Source organism: Phycodurus eques, chromosome 11 (assembly GCF_024500275.1).
Source record: "Phycodurus eques isolate BA_2022a chromosome 11, UOR_Pequ_1.1, whole genome shotgun sequence".
NCBI classification, from domain to species: Eukaryota; Metazoa; Chordata; class Actinopteri; order Syngnathiformes; family Syngnathidae; genus Phycodurus; species Phycodurus eques.
The window spans coordinates 4,569,982-4,588,717 of NC_084535.1; the positions used below are offsets into that span (position 1 = coordinate 4,569,982).

At 43.4% G+C, this 18,736-nt stretch overlaps 2 protein-coding genes across 11 annotated transcripts in view; both read left to right on the forward strand.

Annotated features, from left to right (window-relative positions):
- Positions 1-563: 563 nt before the first annotated feature.
- si:dkey-174i8.1 (arylsulfatase I) lies at positions 564-3,895 on the forward strand. The gene is made up of 3 exons (XM_061691057.1): positions 564-829; positions 1,940-2,272; positions 2,809-3,895. The coding sequence occupies exons 1-3, from the start codon at positions 564-566 to the stop codon at positions 3,893-3,895; spliced, it is 1,686 nt and encodes a 561-aa protein (XP_061547041.1).
- A 6,349-nt stretch (positions 3,896-10,244) lies between these two features.
- The window catches only part of camk2g2 (calcium/calmodulin-dependent protein kinase (CaM kinase) II gamma 2), a 31,831-nt gene continuing 23,339 nt past the window's right edge, over positions 10,245-18,736 (forward strand). For all 10 annotated transcript variants that reach the window (XM_061691068.1, XM_061691062.1, XM_061691063.1 and 7 more), the window contains exons 1-2: positions 10,245-10,369; positions 11,351-11,445. In XM_061691068.1, the coding sequence (XP_061547052.1) occupies positions 10,305-10,369; positions 11,351-11,445 (160 nt within the window). In that variant the 5' untranslated portion in view covers positions 10,245-10,304. The remainder of the gene's footprint in view (positions 10,370-11,350; positions 11,446-18,736) is intronic.

Consider the following 18,736-nt stretch of genomic DNA (forward strand, 5'->3'; position numbering starts at 1 on the left):
TGTGTTGCAGTAGAAATAGAACAAAATAAAAATAAAAAATCTGGTAAAAGTAAATTCACTGATTCAACTGTTGTAGTAAAAGAACAAAAAAAAATGTATAAAAAGTTAAAAAAGGAAAAAAATGTACATGAATCTTCAAATTTTGTTTTCTTTTTTGATGGGGAAAAAGATGTATTTTTAAGTTTTATTTAAAACAATTGTTTTACTGTAACAACACTGCATTAGCTGTTTTTGTAACACTGAGGGGATGGATTTTCAAATGTCCTGGTTTGTATAAGACCCTCTGTTCATGTAGTTACGTGTGCGTGTGTGCGTGTTTCCAGCCAAGGTGCGAGGCGCCCAAAGGCCCCGGTGGAATGTCATAAGGTACTGCAAAGATGGTTCTTTTCATCCAAATCTGAAATCGGATTCTTCTCTGCATTTTCCACCCTGGGCGACTCCAGAAACCAACTTAACCCGCTCTCGCCCTCCCAAAAATGGACAAATAAGACTTCCAGACCCCCGCGTTTTCTGTTTTCTGGTTGTCGAGTTACTGTTGAATGGATTGGGTTCCAGAGGTGGCGATGAAGAGAAGCGTCTGCCGTGTTTTTTTACTCCTGGGTCTTTGGCTCCGCGGCTGCCGAAGCGAAGCCCCGAGGCCCGGCCCGGGAAAGGCGCCGCATCTGATCTTCATCATGACGGACGACCAAGGTTACGGCGACGTGGGCTTCCACGACTCGGACATCCGCACGCCCGTGTTGGATCGGCTGGCGGCAGAGGGGGTGAAGCTGGAAAATTATTACGTTCAACCCATCTGCTCGCCCTCTCGGAGTCAACTCATGACAGGACGGTGAGCGACCCTTTCGTTTGGGAATATACGACGCTTCCGCAGTACAGTGGCACCTCGACTTACGAGTGACCCGACTTTCGAGTTTTTTTTTATTGCCCCTCCCACTTAAAGTTTACTGGAAAATGAAACATAAGACAAAGAGAAAAGAGTTATTTATTTATGTTTAACCAAAGCACATACATTTGCGTTACGAAAGTCAGCTAAGCTAATGCTAACACGCAATGTAAAACACCACAGACGTGCTAACAAACTAGCATCCACGTCACAATTGTAAACTTTTAAGAACCGGATACTTGAGGGAAAAAAAACAACAACAAAAACGGGAAGTTTCATATTTGGAGTTTTCTAAACCTTTTTTAAAATATTTTACTGAACTTTATAGATTTTTTTTTTTTTAATATATATTTTTTTAAACTTTTTTATGTGTTTTTTGAAAGTTATTTATGTACATATGTATATATGTAGCGTATATATATGTATATCTGTGTATATATAAATATTTGTACTCTTACACAATATATCATTTGGAGCAAAATGTATCATAAATTTGAAAATTGAATTATTTTACACAACTTAGTTCATTTGGTGTTTTTTCCTTTATTTATATATTTTTATTATTTTATTGGATTATTTTCATGTTATTTTCATGGAGATGTGTTTCATTTTTTCATATCAATTTTGAGTATTTGCTTTATAACAAAACAATCATTTTTAGATCGTTTTTGTGCATTTGAATATATTCCATAAAAATATATAAAAAGTGTTATATGTTGTTGCACTCGCAACAAAGTATCAAATTTGACGTTGAATTTGTGACCAAATTTGTTGTATTTTATAGAATTGTTTTCATGGTTTGTTTTGACGTATTTTTATAGTCTAATATGTGTTATTTCATTTCCTATATAACGTATATTTGAAAAAATATATATATTTTTAAGAAAAACATCTAAAAAAAAATAGCTGCATATCAAAGCACTGTTTGTGACACCTACAAATCATAAATGTCCCATAACCCTTGTGTGAAATATACTTGAATGATACTTTCTTAAAGGCATCTCACCAAGCTTTTGTTTGTTTGTTTGTTTGTTTGTTTGTTTGTTTTCTGGTCAGCTACCAAATTCACACGGGCCTGCAGCATTCAATCATCCGTCCACGTCAACCCCTCTGCCTCCCCTCGGAGTTCCCCACCCTGCCCGAGCGCCTGTCCGAGGCGGGTTACGCCACGCACATGGTGGGGAAATGGCACCTGGGCTTCTGCAGGCCCGGCTGCTTACCCACGGGACGAGGCTTCGGCAGCTTCCTGGGCACGCTCACCGGTAGCGGAGATCACTTCTCCTATCAGAGCTGCGACAATGCCGAAGCTTGCGGATTTGACCTGCATGACGGAGACAGGCCGGCGTGGGAGATGACGGGAAATTACTCCACTCTGCTGTACGTTAACAGGTGAGGGTCGCAGTTTCTACCACATTAGCGACTGTGCCGCATCGGCGCCGATACTGTGCGTCTGTACCATAAAAATGTGTTCCTTGGCACTCCCACTTGACGCTTGATGTAAAACACCAACTCAAGAGAATGACGTTGTGTCTTCAATCAAACAAGTGTTGTCGTATTAAAAAAAAAAAATAATTATATATTTTTTAAAAGTCTGCTTGCCTCAAATGTAATTACCGGCGAGGGAGCTTCTTTTTCCTTTGCGTTTTTGAAAAGTTCCTTCTACATCTGCAGAATGGACTGAAAAGGATGTAAGACGCACGCCAGTTCCAGTAGATGGTGATAAGGTTAAGGAAACATGACTACAGTCCATTGATTCCCAGGCTAATTTGAACACCCTCTGACTGACGGCATGGATGTCAAAGGTCGAATTGCATATGTGCCTCGGCTCAATAAGAGTTGGGTAAACGGCCCTTAGGAAGCCTTTTGGGGGAAAGTTTTTTGAAACCCTCATGTTCCGACTCGTCCCCTCCTTTCTTCCCAAACAGAGTGAAGCGGATCTTGAAAAGCCACGACCCCGGCACGCCTCTCTTCCTCTACCTTTCCCTACAGGCCGCCCACACCCCACTGCAGGCACCTGAGCGCTTCCTGGACTTGTACTCGTCGCAGAGCAATCGCGTCCGGCGCCACTACGCGGCCATGCTCAGCTGCTTGGACCACGGCGTCGGTCAAGTGGTCCACCAGCTAAAAGCCGGCGGTCTTTACGAAAACTCGGTTGTGATCTACTCCTCCGATAACGGAGGGCAGCCGCTGTCCGGCGGAAGCAACTGGCCGCTCCGGGGCGGCAAGGGGACGTACTGGGAGGGAGGCGTTCGGGCGGTGGGCTTCGTCCACAGTCCCCTCCTGAAGACCAAAGGCGTGGTCAGCAAGGCGCTCATCCACGTCTCCGATTGGTACCCGACGTTGCTGGGCCTGGCCGGCGTCCCGCAATCCCGCCGGGACCTGGACGGTCACGACGTTTGGGGCGCCATCAGCGAGGGGCTCCCCTCCCCTCGCACGGAAATCCTGTTCAACATCGACCCGGTCTCCAGGAAACCCGGGGAGCCCTACGACAAGGCCTTGGTGCTCAACGGCTTCGGGATCTGGGACACGGCGGTGAGGGCGGCCATCCGGGCCGGGGACTGGAAGCTGCTGACGGGAAACGTGGGCGACGGCGACTGGACGCCGCCGCGGGCCTTCGCCGACGGTCCGCAGCGCCGGCAGGGACTGGAGAAGGCGCGCAACGAGGTGGGCAAGTCGGTATGGCTGTTCGACGTCTCCTCCGACCCTTACGAGAGGCGCGACGTGGCCCGAGCCCGTCCGGAGATCGTCAAGCATCTCCTGGCCAGGCTGGCGGAGTACAACCGGACCGCGGTGGTGCCGAGAAACCCGCCCGACGACCCCGTGGCGGACCCCCAGCTGCGCGGCGGGGTTTGGGGACCCTGGCTGGGACTGGAGGGCAAAGAGGGGCAAGACGGAGAGGGGGCCGGCAGGAGGGACCGCGGGACGAAAGTCAAGCAATGCAAATTATGCAAAATAAAAGCGCTCTTTAAAAAGGTGAGGTCACGCCTGCAAAACAATGCCGTGTTCTTCTAACGACGGCAAGGCGTTGTGCTAGTTAGTTAGTTAGTTGGTGAGCAAGACTGTATAGGTTGGTAGATAGGTAGTGAGCAAGATTACGGTCCAAAAATGTCTTGGTTGGTTGGTTGTCGGTAGATAGCAAGACGATGCAAAAAACAACCTCTTGGTTAGTTAGCAAGATTACATAACATTAATAACCAATACCGTTCTTTCGGAGCAGTTATTTAGTTAATTAGTTCGTTGATTAGTTACACAAGTGTTAAATAAGGGTTAAAAATCCAGAGCTAACTGAAATCGCAAGAGTCTGCATGAGAGCATTTCTCGCCCGGATGGTGTCTTCGTGACAAGCGACGTTCAGCAAATCTCCGTATGCTCCTCCGCGTACGCCGCATGGACACAGCCAATGAAAACGTCTTTCAACATGTATTTATGACTCAAGTCTGCTTAAAAGTCTTTACATTTCTGGTACAAAATAAGAAGAAGGATGAAGAAATGCTTTCAGGGTGACTGTGTTGTCCATGTAGACCCCAAGATGACAAGAAGACACCCTCAGGCCTCTTTTTTTTTGGGGGGGGGAATATTTTTGCCAAACGTCACCTTCTTTTCTGTCCTTAGGATATTATACACTTATCTGAGCTCCAACCGCCATATAACGAGGCCACTTGCGTACATTTGCGTGGCGCCGCCAATATAAGCCGCCTGGATTGGTCACGAATATTCAGCTGTCCTCATGGGCCGCTTGTGGTCAACTCCCCCCCGTCAGCGTCCCACCATCAGTCCCTCAGCGACCCTCTCTCCCATTCCCCGACGTCTCCTCGTCCTACTCGCTCTGGTGCGTCTCGCGCGCAGATCCATGACGCACGCTTAAATAATTGAGATATGTGCTGACAATTCAGTACATTTTCTTTTGACTTTCCAATACCCTTCTTTGTAACCACCTCAACCATTTGATTTGAAGCGCCATTTTTATTCGAGTTATAGCCTGGTACGTATATGTAGTATATATTTGGTGTACTGTATGTTTATATACTGCATTGTATACACATTGTAGCGCATAGAACAGTCTTAAAACCACTTTTTAGCCTTGAAAATGTTTATTTAGCAGAAATCAATTGTCTTTTTTCCCCCAGAGTGCCCCCTGTTGGACATTAAAAAAGTGCAATTCTTTGAATGCTTCAATGCCAATTATTATTATATTATTTTTTTTACTTTTTTTTTTTCCAAAGTTTTATTTCATTTGGAAATTCTTTTTAAATCCAAAGACAATAATGATATGTTGCAATTGACCATTGTTTATTATTGTGGTTGGCGTACTGCATCATATTGTTTCTCATATTCAGCAATATCAACATATAATATTTCTGCACTGCTGCAACCGCAATACTAAAATATTGTTACGTTGCTTTTCGTTCTGAAGTGATTCTAATTCACCAAAACTTGTTCATTGCCCTGTTTTGAAGGAGAAGAAAAAAAACACCAAAAACAAAAAACGTGACCGGCTGAGACTTTCGAGTGGGATGCCCACGCGAGCCTCTTCCAGTCTGCTGCGGATGGCCTGTGGAAATAAAGCAGCGTCACATGCTATCAATCACCAAGGAGGTGACACACAAACGCGTGCCCACACATCACATCACACACACACACACACACACACACACACACACACACGCACACAGGCGGGCACACAGACACGATTACATCAAGTACGTGGGCGGGAGCTGTCGCATCCATTGTTGGCTGACGCTCATTTGAACTTAACTGTGCCTTTTGCTCGCTATGCCACAAAGAAAAGAAACAAAATAGTATCGGGAAGGGAATTTAGTAAAATAGTGCTCTGAGCCCAAACATCCATCAAGTATATCGATATGGTTCATGAAAGATGATAACTAACATTCAATTGCACTATGCACTGCCCCCCCCCCCCCCCCAAAAAAAAAAAAAAAAAAAAGCATGACTTACTTTCTGAGCCTTATATCAATCTCTGGGCCTCACATTATGGGATGTTGCATCAGGAAAAGTGCTGAGCGCAATAATCGACTGTCCCTTATAGGTCAAAATTGGAGCTGAGCCTTGATTTTGAGGGATATTCCAAAATGGCAAAAAAAAAAAAAAATGGAGCTGGACCATTCGAAGTTCTCAGCGGCTCCTTGGAACTCACAATAAAAGGGCACGTCACGATACTCAGTGGGGGAGTCCACATGCCAACTATGTTGCCCACTATGATGAGATCCAGCGTTACGAAGATCATAATGCTCAGTTCATTCCTCGGGCGGTCTTTGAAACATCAAACGTCATCGCCCTCACAAAGAGCTGCTATGGAAATTGGAGACATCTTTAGGATGATTTTTCAGCAAAATTGGAAAGCTACCTAAGCCTGAAATATACACATTAAATATGAATTCAATGTATGGGAGAAACGTTCCGGAGGGACAAACAATTGTATTATTTAAAAAAAAAAGTGTTGACAATTTAAAATAATGGATAATTTGAAATGTATATTAATTATACAATATACACAACGCATGATTCGTATTTATTTGATACTATTTTGATGAGCCCATTTATTTATATTTATGAAAAATAAATGATTCTGGGGTGAAAAAAACCATTTTCTGTGTTTTTTTTTTTTTTTTGTCACTACAGGAACAAATGTGTGGGTTTTTATGTCGCTCTGCCACAGAGACGACAATTCCTACATGTTTTCCAAATCTATTTTCGCAAATTGTGCTTGTATAGTTGGCGCTGCGAGCGTTTTTCTACGCTTTCGACCGCCCTCTCGTGCGGCTTTACTGAGGACACATCAACCGGGCGCGGAGCCTTTCGCGCTGTCAGCGGTCAGAAAGGAAAGAGGAAAAAAGCGTCTGAACGGCAAACATTCTTGCTGAGTGACTCATTCCCCTTTGGCCTCGGCAACACTGCTCTTACTGTTACATCGTGTCATCGAAGGCTGCTACCGAAGCGCTTCAGGGGAGGAGCTTTCGAACCACTAGATTGCGACCCCCCCCCCCGAGGTGTACTTGTGGTCTTCGGCCCGTCAGGGAACGAGTTCGCCTTGATCATCAACTAAAAAGTGTTCGTTTGAGAACATTTTCCCAAACGCCGAAGCGAGATAAAGGCCTTCAAATCTTTCCGAAGAGTTATTATCGAACAAGTGAATCGTCTCGACGTTTTCATCGTAATCGATGAGAACATCAAAAAATATATACAGTTGAAAAGCGTCGGTCGTGTCACTCTGTACTTCCATCTCGACGACATCCCCCGCGGCTGAATCAAGCCTGCACGGCGAGAAAATGGAATAGTCCATTGCGTGAGAAGCAAGGCGTATCGAATACTTTTCAGCATTCTCTATCACCTTGTACTGTCCGATGAGCCACTTTTGTTGGTCCTCGGTTAAATTACCTGCCACGGTTATCTAAAATGAAATATTTCCGACAAGACATTCACCAAGAAGCGAAATAATCGACATTGACACATGCTGATGACGATTCGGTTGCACACTGAATCAAACAGGTGACCATAGGCACCTTTTTTTTTTCTTTTTCTTTTTTTGCTCATAATTTAGCGTGAAGAATGAAGCGTACAAAAAGAGGCAGATGGGTACAAGTGATCACAGGGAGGGAGGCCCGGCTTGTTTAGCGTGTCACACAGCCTTCGGGGTGACGCTAATGCGGTGTGACGCTACAGCGGCCGGGCGTTTAAGCCGAGACATAAATTAGCACAACGGCTGCGTCATTACGGGGTTATTGCGACATTTCGGAGTGTAACGAGCTAGTTCCAGCGCTAATGTACTGTACTTGGCAGCAGTGGACTATCAAGAGGGCCTTACACTATCCCGATTTTCAGTCTCCTGGTGATGTTTTTTTTTATGGCTGTAAATCGTTGCTTATGATTATGTCCTCCTTTCTTACTTGTGCACACGGCATTCAAATGCTTGACAAGAGAGCAAACTGAAAGCATCCCGCATTATTCAGCGGGTCTTGGCTTGGTGTCAGTGCAGCAAAAACATGAAAATATTGCGGCATTCATCTCAGCTCGTTGAAAGGAGGACGCCGTCTACATCAGCTGATGTCGAGTCAGATTTGTTTGTGTTGAGACGAGAGTAGCGAGGCTCAAACTGACCCTGGAGCTGCTGCGCGTTGGAAACCATGGAATTACACTACTACGGTCATAGATGAGCTCTGATAGAGAGGTCTTACTCTGACAATTATTTTCTTTACCTTAGCAGAAATGCTTGATAAGAACACACGATCAGACTCTGAAATCATTCATGCTAATCTAGAACTTACATTTGAATATATTTCTTGTTATTTTTTTTATTGATTATTATTTTATTTTTCAGATAAATGCAGCCCTATGGGGGGCACAAGCCAGTGCAAACTGTAGGCCGGTCCCAAGACCGGATAAACGCAGAGGGTTGCGTCAGGAAGGGCGTCCGGCTTAAAACATTGCCAAACAAATATGAGCGTTCTTCCAAAGAATTCCATACCGGATCGGTCGCGGCCCGGGGTTAACAACGTCCGCCACCGAAGCCGTCAACCTGCGGGGCACCGTTGGAAATTCAGCTACTGTGGGTCGAAGTCGAGGAAGAAGAAGAGGTGGAAAGCGGGTTCTTCGGCAGAAAGAGAAGAGGAACGCACAGAGCCTAGAACTGAATGCGAGGACTTTGAATGTTGGGACTATGACAGGAAAATCTCCGTAGTTGGTTGACATGATGATGAGGAGAAAGGTTGATTGAGTGTGTGTCCAGGAGACCGGGTGGAAAGGCAGTAAGGTTAGAAGTTTAGGGGCAGGACAGGAGGAGCTTCCAGAAGACAGGGCCACTGCAGCCAAGGTGATCGGAGAGGCAGGCAGGAGAGTACTTGGTGTATCTTCTGGCAGGAAAGGAGAGAAGGGGACTTGGTGGTGGAACCTTACAGTACAGGAAAGCGTACAAGGAAAAAGGTTCGCTAAGAAGAAGTGGGACACTGAGAGGACTGAGGAGAGGCGAAAGGAATACATTGAGATGCGACACAGGGCAAAGGTAGAGGTGGCAAAGGCCAAACAAGAAGCATATGATGACATGTATGGCAGGTTGGACACTGAAGAAGGAGAAAAGGATCTGTACAGGCTGGCCAGACCGAGGGATAGAGATGGGAAGGATGTGCAGCAGGTTAGGGTGATTAAGGATGGAGATGGAAATATGTTGCCTGGTGCCAGCAGTGTGCTAGCTAGATGGCAAGAATACTTCGAGGAGTTGATGAATGAGGAAAATTAGAGAGAAGGGAGAGTAAAAGAGGCAAGTGTGGTGGACCAGGAAGTGGCAATGATTAGTAAGGGGGAAGTTAGAAAGGCAGTTGGTCCTGATGACATTCCTGTGGAGGTATGGAAGCATCTAGGAGAGGTGGCTGTGGAGTTTTTGACCAGCTTGTTCAATAGAATTCTAGCGCGTGCGAAGTTGCCTGAGGAATGGAGGAAAGGTGTGCTGGTGCCCATTTTTAAGAACAAGGGTGATGTGCAGAGGTGTGGCAACTATAGAGGAATAAAGTTGATGAGCCACACAATGAAGTTATGGACAAGAGTCGTGGAGGCTAGACTCGGGACAGAAGTGAGTATTTGCGAGCAACAGTATGGTTTCATGCCTAGAAAGAGTACCACAGCTGCATTATTGGCCTTGAGGATGTTGATGGGAAAAGTCCAGAGAAGGTCAGAAGGAGCTACATTGAGTCTTTGTTGATCTAGAGAAAGCCTCTGACAGAGTACCCAGAGAGGAACTGTGGTACTACATGCGGATGTCTGGAGTGGCAGAGAAGTATGTGAGAATAATACAGGACATGTACGAGGGCAGCAGAATAGCGGTGAAGTGTGCTGTAGGTGTGACAGACGAATTTAAGGTGGAGGTGGGACTGCATCAGGGATCAACCCTGAGCCCCTTCCTGTTTGCATAAAATTATAATTTTCTAACAAATAATAATACAGTTATGTCTTGAGACACAACTGACAGACTTTGGAGTTTTTTTTTTAGATTTTTCATTGGATATTTTTTTTAACTTGAATAACAAATGTGAGTCGGCATAATGGGGAAATGTAGGTCCCAGGGTGACAACAGTTGAGAACCCCACAGCTCTACAGTAACCTATGTCAAAAAAATAAAATAAAAAAAAGAATGAACCCATTCGTTTCAATGCCAACAGTTTTTACGCTGCCCAACTCCACCTCTTTTATTATTTGTTTTAAATTAGCATTTTGGCTACGGACTGCTGAAAGGGGGGTGGCAAATGGCCCCCGGACCGTGGTTTGTCCACACCAGAGCTTCTTCGCGCCAATAGACGATCTCGGTCTGCTCCGGCTCCTCGCCCCGCCCCCTCCGCGCGGAGCTCAAGGCTCTTCTGTGGCGTTTACCTCTCCGCGGCCAGCCTTCACGATCCCCCCCCTTGTCCCCTCCAACATGGCCACGCTGCTCACCTCAACCCGCTTCACGGATGAATACCAGCTCTACGAGGAACTCGGGAAGTAAGCGACCCCTTCCTTTACCCCCCCCACTCTCTCTGTCTGCTCTGTGCTCCATCTCGTTGAGTGTCGCCTGCTCTTTAATCCCCAATCGTGGCGTTTCGAGGTGCATTGCGCCATGTTGGGCTTCTGAAACTTGGTGGCGAAGCCCCACACCACCCCTCTTCCAGGACCCCCATCGGGGGGGGCGCACAGCCTGCTGGCATCCTCTCTCCTGCACACATGCACCATGCTGTTTTGGTGCACTGATACCTTATTCCGTTTTGCATGCAGGACTGCACTTTTTTTTTTTTTTTTTTTTTTTTTTTTTTTGGTATAGCACGACCCTTCTGCTGCACCCATTTTGTGTGTGTGTGTGTGTGTGCGCGCGCGCGCGATGACCACACAAACGACGACGAGGCTGCAAAGCTGCTGTCTTAATCTCTCCGCACCTCCATTAGCGGCGGCGGCCGCCGCGTGCCTTCAAATGCGAGCAGGCCAGCGGAAGCGACTACTTGTTGTGCAGTCTTCTCCTGTTGACCGCCAGTTTGCTCATGAAGCCAGGGAGTGAAACGCGCGAGGCGTTCAGTGACACCTCGTTGACTTTTTTTTTTTCTTTCCTCATAGGAAATACTGTAAAGTCGATTCATCTGTGGCAGGGTCAAACTCTTCCCATGTCCCCATTATAAAATGCACATGCGCCATTTTTATGTTCTCAACTGTTGTGCAAGTGTAAAAAGATCGCCACTAAATAATTTAACCACTGGGGAAAGAAAATAGGTACAATTTCCCCATAGGAAATAATGTAACGTCAGTTGGTCTGTTCCAGGGTCAAACTCTCCCCATCGTCATAACTTGACGAGTGTCAAACTTCACCTTCCAGTGTCGGCTTCTGGTTCTAAAGTTACAATCGCACCCCTTTTGCAGTTCACGAACACTCTTCCGTGGTGGCGTCGTAGTTCTGTTGGTTAGGTGAAACTTCCGTTGTCGATTTCTCGCCTCCAGGGGCGCCTTCTCCGTGGTGCGGCGCTGCGTGAAAAAGTCCACGGGGCAGGAGTACGCCGCCAAGATCATCAACACCAAAAAGCTGTCGGCCAGAGGTGAGTCGCCGAATGCTTTTTCCTCGAGTGGAATTCCTAAAAAGCCGCCGCTTCCTTGTCACGCTCCGCACGCTTTCCTCAACAGCGAAAAGCGAAAAGACACCGCAGGGCCGAGTGCCCGATTCACATTTAAAGTGGACAAATGATGGAAAATTGGCCTTTATACAATCGTTTGCAGACCGCTAATATGTATCACATTTTCCTCCACATTTACAAAAGGCTTGATTCTGATCTGAAGGCATCCGATTCCATTCCTTTTTTAATTTTGTATTTATTTTTGGTAAATCCGTTGCCGTGACTCGCATTCAAATTTTGACACTTGAGAGCAAAACAATCCAAGAAAACGCAAACTTCAGATTTCTCCGTTCTTTCGCATTGCTTTCTGTGCTTCCTCGTTTGGCATAGAGAGCGCTGCTGTTGTCGCTTGAGAAAAATGAAATGGCGATCACGTGACCGTTCTAAAGCTAATCAAAAGCAAAGGAACATGGAGGGAAAGAGAGCGAGGAAAAAAGATAAAACGGAGAGAAAGTAGAGGGGAAAAGAAAGTGGGGGAAGGAGAGAGTGAGCGAAAGAAGAGGGCTAGAGAGGGAGAAAGAGGGAGCGAGAAAAGTCGAGTGAGGAAAAAGGGTGAGAACAGAAGGAGGAATGAGTGAGGGGGGGGGGGGGGGGGAAGAGAGAATAAGCAAGAGGGGGAAAGAAAGAGGGTGACAGATATGAGAGGGAGTGACAGAAAAGAGGTTGTGAGAGAGACAGAAGAGGTGAAGAGAGGAAAAAAAAACAGCGAGGGAAGAGGGAGAGAGAGAAAATCAAGCTTTGGCAACAGAAAGGAGAAACAGAACGCAGTTTAGTGTTTCTTCTTTTTCCTTCATTTCTCTTTTTCCTCTTTGGCATTGAGATGATAAACCACACCTAATATCTATATCTATATCTCTATCTCTAGATCTAATGGTGGAAACAATTTTGAAAGGAATTATCTTGGTCTCTCTTTTTCTTTCTTTAATATATATAAGAAAAAAGACTGGCATTTGGCCAGGGGGTGCGTCGACTTTTTAGATCCGCTATAGAAATGTGGAAAATTTGATCAAGCGGCAATTGTGAAGCTAATCTAAGGAAAAGTATATCAGCAAGACGGTCTCCATTTGATAGGATCTCGCGCACGGACGCACGGACGTTCTCTTCCTGTTGTGTGTTGGCAGTTTTTCGTACTTTGGTCCAAGTGGTGCAATAAAACATCTGAATAAAAGCGCCTCCGTTAGCGCTCGCTAATGTACTTAGCTGCAAAGTCTGATTACTGCCGCCGTAAGTCTCGTGTATGCACGCGCCACCTTGTAAACAAAACGCACACACGCCGTCTGATTCCTTTAATATCGCCCAATGTTTTCATTTGTTTATTGTTTTACACGAATATCGGTATTGTATCGTGCGGACTCCTATTCGCAAACATCCACGTGGCAATAAGACAACGCCAAGAAATTGCAAAATGGGTAAATCCGGTTACGCTGTTATGATCGACATACGCTGAAGCCCCTTTCGCGCTGTCGGAGGAGCGTCAGAGACAGTAGAGAGGTGGAGATGTGACAGAAAGGAAAGAGAGAGGGAGCGTGAGAGAAAATACACAGAGAATGAAAAGAGAGAGACAGAAAAAAAGGGAACTAGAACAGAGAGCAGGAGAAAAGAGAGAGTGGCAAAAGAAAGACAAAGGGAGAGGAAAAAAGAGAGAAGCGAGTGAGCAAAAAGACAGAAAAGAGAGTGAGAGAGAATAGAGAGAGAAGAAGGAAATTGTTCCAGAGCAAGCGAAAAGAGACTGAGAAAGGAAGAAGAGAGTGAGATCTGAGCGAAAAGAGAGCAAGTAAAGAGCGAGAGAGGTTTTTTTTTTTTGCAGGATCTCTGCGAGTCCCAGGCCACTTCTCCATGTCGCTCATTGCATATGTGACTCGTCAAATATTTACACTCGCGCCCGTCGACGACGGGTCCGCGGGCCGGGATGGCGGAAAAAAACAAAACCGACGAAAGCCAACGAGACGTTTGCCTCACCGGCACGAGGAAACGCAACTTGTCCAAATGAAAGCGCGATGAGGAAGCCTTCCTCGCTTCCTTTTATGCGACACTATCGCTTCGATCTGACCACACGCTCTCACTATTTATATTCGAGTCATCCTCGACACTTCCCGCCATCCTCTCCTTTCGTGACTGTGTGAAGCGTTACCACTTTGTGCCGCACACGCACACACAAAAGTCTTTTGCCGGACTGAAAATGCGAAAGTAAAACGTGGAGAGCTCGCTAAAATTGAAAGAGTCCACATTAAAGCACTTGATCTTGTTTTTAACGACCACGATATGGTCTAAATCAATACTGTAATAAAGGGAGCGATAGCAGCTATCGGTATCGGGCCCATAGCGACCTTATTTCAAAGTATCGAGGACTCGTGGAGGCTTCCAGTTAGTCCTCCTCGCCAGTAGTTGGCGTTACACGTCGGCGAATCATCATGTGCGTCAGAAAGAAAGAACGGTGCGTTCACAATGATCTGTTATTGTGTGAATTGAAATTCTATGGATCAAAATGACTGGTGGCGTGAACACTCGTACTGGTATCCGTCTGAAAATAGGTGGTATCGAACATCCCTACAATAAAGTATAAAGTCAAACTTATTGGAGGAAGGCGACATGTGGCCCGGTTGTGTTTGTCCCGGATGGAATAAATCCACTACGCCATAAAGGTCAGCTTTCCAGATGCCACGTCTTGCCATCATCTCCGTTTCCATTTACCATATGTTTCAAACTGTCAAAACACTTCAAGAAGTCGTCATTTTGAATGCTAACGCCAAAGAAGAAGCTAACTACAAAAGAGGTGTCGTTTGTACGAGGTCACTGGTCGGGCCGACCAAATTTCTGGCACGCCACAAGTACGGCCGGTCGGTATTGAGCGGTCGTTCTTTGACCGGGCTTGAAATCGTTCCCAATTTCCTAATAATCAAGAATGTTCTCCGACTATCGAAGCAAATCCCGTAGAATTAACTAGCACGTTATGTGGACTCTGAATGCTAATGCTAAGCAAAGCTAACATCGAAAACATGCTCCAATTGTACTTGACAGCTCACACTGTATAGTAGCGCGCCGGAGCGAACAATTGTTCCTCGTATCCGACAAAAGTTACGGAATCTTGTCTGAAATCGGGCTTTAAGTGGCTTGACTTGACTTTTCGCACTGTACGTTCGGATTGTCGCTGTTCCACTTTAGTCCGAAAATAATATGTCAATATTCTGTCACTCAAAACTATTCCAAAAAGAAAATATAATAAAATGTTCCTGACAAAATATCCAGAATTATTCCTGAGAGTTTATTATCGGGCTTAGCACCTCTGGATGCGTTATTTCCGTGACCACGTGACTCAGTATGGTGTCATTGGAAGCGTCTAACAGCAACGATCCTATTCGTTCGTCTCGTCTGTTCTCCGTCCTCCGTGAACCAGGATGTAGCGTAGCAGATGGACAAACCAACACAAATCTAGAACGCTATGAATTATTTTCACTTTTATTGATGGTTCAGCCTTGGTGGAGCTCTTTGCTACACGCTCCACATATTATACTCCACGTATATGTACATGATCATTATCGCATTGCTAAAAACACAAAGCTAATGCTGGCTGAAGACTCTTTGCGCAGTCCAATATGTACGTCTAAGTTAACCTGTCCAAATATTGATTGGACTGTATTTTCCATCATCTCCATTTCCATTTGCGTGTCATATTCGGGAGTGCTTCAATCATTTCAGTTATCTGTGGACTGTGAGCGCAAATGCTAAAAACAAAGCTGACAGCGAACCAAGCTTCGACTGTGTAGGCCACTGAAACTTTCTGGTACGTCCAGTCCGGAGCAACCAATCGTTCCTCGACCAGTCTTAAAATCGGCCCTGATTTAAAAAAAATAATAATAATAATAATAAAAAAGTTTGACAAGTGTCAAAACAATTCACATTGCCACCGTCGGCAGACTCTGAACGCTAATGCTAAAAAATAATGCTAACAAGGAACCAACACACTTGCCTTGTAAGTTATAATGACTGCTCATGTTTGGTAATGCTAACGATGCGAAGTGAAAAACGTTCGAAACGGTAACCTCCCTGGTGGGGGTAAATATTAACACGCTGACAAAATGGGCCACTTTGTACGTCGTTGGCCTTCAGCGGTCTGTCCGCAAGTAGTACATAAAACACAACTTGAGCTGTTCATAGTGTAGCGAGGAGTCTTTTTATTTTTTATTCTATTTTTTTATTTCATCAGTTCCGGTTTTATGGGCGCTTTCAGCAGTCTACTTTTCCTCAGTGACCCTCTTTGAAGCCTCGGGGCCTGAAAAACATCCCGCCCTATTATCCGTGACTTATCGCGTTCGTTTAATCACCTCATTTCATCGCAATCTCCCTTTTGTCACAGAAGCGCTTTGACTGAATGATGTCACCTTTTATTGTTAACACTTTCACATTTCAACACTTACTGGATATTATAAGAGATTTGATTTTTTTTCTTATCCAATTAGTAATATAAAATTAATAGAGTAATACAAAATTCAACAGAAAATACACATTTTATGTATTTTTTTAATTTGTTATTATTATTGTTCTTATGAATTGCATTTTCATTTTTTTCAATTTTCAAGTGTTTTAGTTAAAAACAATACTTTTATTTTATTACAAAATGAAAATCAATAACTTTTTAAAATTTAGTTTTAAAATGATTTTTTATTAACATCTAAATAAAATAATGTTTGACTTAAAAATACAACGTTTTAATGATTAAAAATACAATAGATTTTAATTTATTATTATTTATTTGGAATATAATTTATATGAACATAATGCATTTTTTAAAAAAAAACTACATTTTAAACAACCATTCATTTTAGGTATGAAAATATTAGTTTCTTTTAAATCATATAAATATATTCTAAAACTTAAAAAAATATATATGTTCTTTACATAATGAAAATTCAATTTAAAATTTTAATTTCCATGTTTTTCTAAATCATACAACCTTTATTTTATTACAATATCAAATTCAAAGTATTTTTTTAAAAAATCAAAAACTTTACTTTAAAAATATATATTTTTTTATTATTAAAGAAAATATAATGATCCCTTTTCAAACTTTTGCTTTCAAATGCTAAATGTTAAAATTGCTTTAAAAATAAAAGGAATATTATAATATAAACCTATTTGGAATTTTACAAATAATTCAACATTCAACAAACAATAAAAAAAAAGTAATTTATTTTGGAATATTATTTTCAGTTGAAAATATTATTGTCAGTATTATCTTAAAAAAAAAAAAAAAGTTGAAAAAGGGTTCTGTTTTTCCCGTGAGTTTTGTGTGTTGAAATGTATGGCTAAGTCTCGTCGCACTCCTCCGAAGTTAATTGATGAGCGCGGGGGAGGTTGGGAGCGCGGCTCGTTTTTCAAAGACGCCGAATGTCGGCGTCCACACATCCGTCACGCCTGCCTGCCCACAGCTTTAAGAAAGGCAATGAGGAGAAGGAACATGGATAAATGAATACAATCGTGTCGTCGCATTAATCGTTCTTGTTGGCCTAAGTGTTCTGTGTGTGTGTGCGTGTGCGTGCGTGCGTGCGTGTGTGTGCGCGCATCATAAAGTCGTAAAAGGATGTGCATCATGTGGGTGTGGTTGCAATTTGCCTCCTCAAAACAACGTTAACGATGCAAAGTGGAGGCGAAATCGTCTCCCTGTTTCCACCGAAGCCCACTAACTTTTTTTAATTTTTGTATTTTTTTAAAATTTTTTTTTTTACTCACAAGTCACTTTTCTTCCACAATTTTCACGCCCCTGCCAAAAACTATTCAGTTTTGCCACACAAACCTGCAAATAGTTTGGTCACGATACCAAAATTCTGACTACGATACTAAAAAGAAAGAGTTGTATTTATTTAGTTATTAATAATAACTATACAGCAACATAAAAAAATAGATATATATTAAATAAAAAACATTTAAACAATGAGAAAAAACATCCTAAATATGCTGTATTTTTTATAATCCATTTTTCTTTAATAACAAAATATGCAATATTCAGTTGATATGAAACTTAGCACGCATAGTTAATTAACGTGTTTGTTCTTCAAACATCTAATTTTAATACCGAGGGCGTCTTGGTCATAATGCTAATATTGAACTTTGATTTCATCAAATAAAAATCAAGCGGATTGTGTTGCAGTCTTGAAATTCGACCTCTGACCTCTGTCGCCAATTGTTGTCTTTTGTGTCGGAAGCACGCAATAATCTCTGCGAACTGTCCCTTCAGAAGCCGTCGGTGTTTTCGCTCATGTTTCCGAAGCGCTCGCCGCTCTCCGCCGAGGCCTCCTGTCAATCGGCGGCGTAATCGAGCTGTCACGATGAGCCGGCGTTGGGAAAAAAAACTAGCCTTGTCTTTTTCGCAGGCCCGGCCGGCCACGTGTCTAAGAACACGAGCGGTCGAAATGGGCCAATTATAGCGCAGGCGGGGATGTCAGCTCTGATTGCTCTGCCCCGACCGAACAAGACTGTCTGATGAAAAACACGCAGTGACGACTGCGGCCGCGGCGCTTCTTGCGACGCGAGCCGCAGGGCGCGAGTCAAGTCTCAAGTCCAAACATTTGAGTTTTGAGTCCTTTCAAGTCATTTTACCAACAAAATAAAACATATTTTAATATATATGAAATATTTGTTTAATTAATGTGTTACATGACATATTACATTTATAATGCATATTTATTTTTCAAAACAAATTTGATCAACAAGTGCTTTGAACCGTTATAAGGAAACTGCGAGGCTGATCAACATTTTTGCAGTGAGTTGAACATACAGTTGTAAATATCGAATCCTACAAAGTGTTGGTTTTTCAGTTCTTGGTCAAAGCAGCGAGTCTTTTCAAGTCAAGTCCAAGTTAAGTCACGAGTCACTGCTGTTCAAGTCCAAGTCGAGTTGCAAGTCTTTTAACATATTGTCAAGTCTAGTCAAACGTCAGCGAATTTATGACTCGAGTCCCCACCTCTGGTATGCAACTATGCATAGTTCAATTTTTAAACATGCACAAGTGTAAGAAGCCTCCCATGACTCCTTGAATGACTTCCTCAATTTTTAATTTTTATTTAGATGATCACCCAGTCATCTTGGCCACTGGGTCCCTCCCTACAGCTAGAATGATGGATATATATATATATATATATATATATATATATATATATATATAATGATGTGTATATATATATATATATATATATATATATATAATATAATATAAATAAAT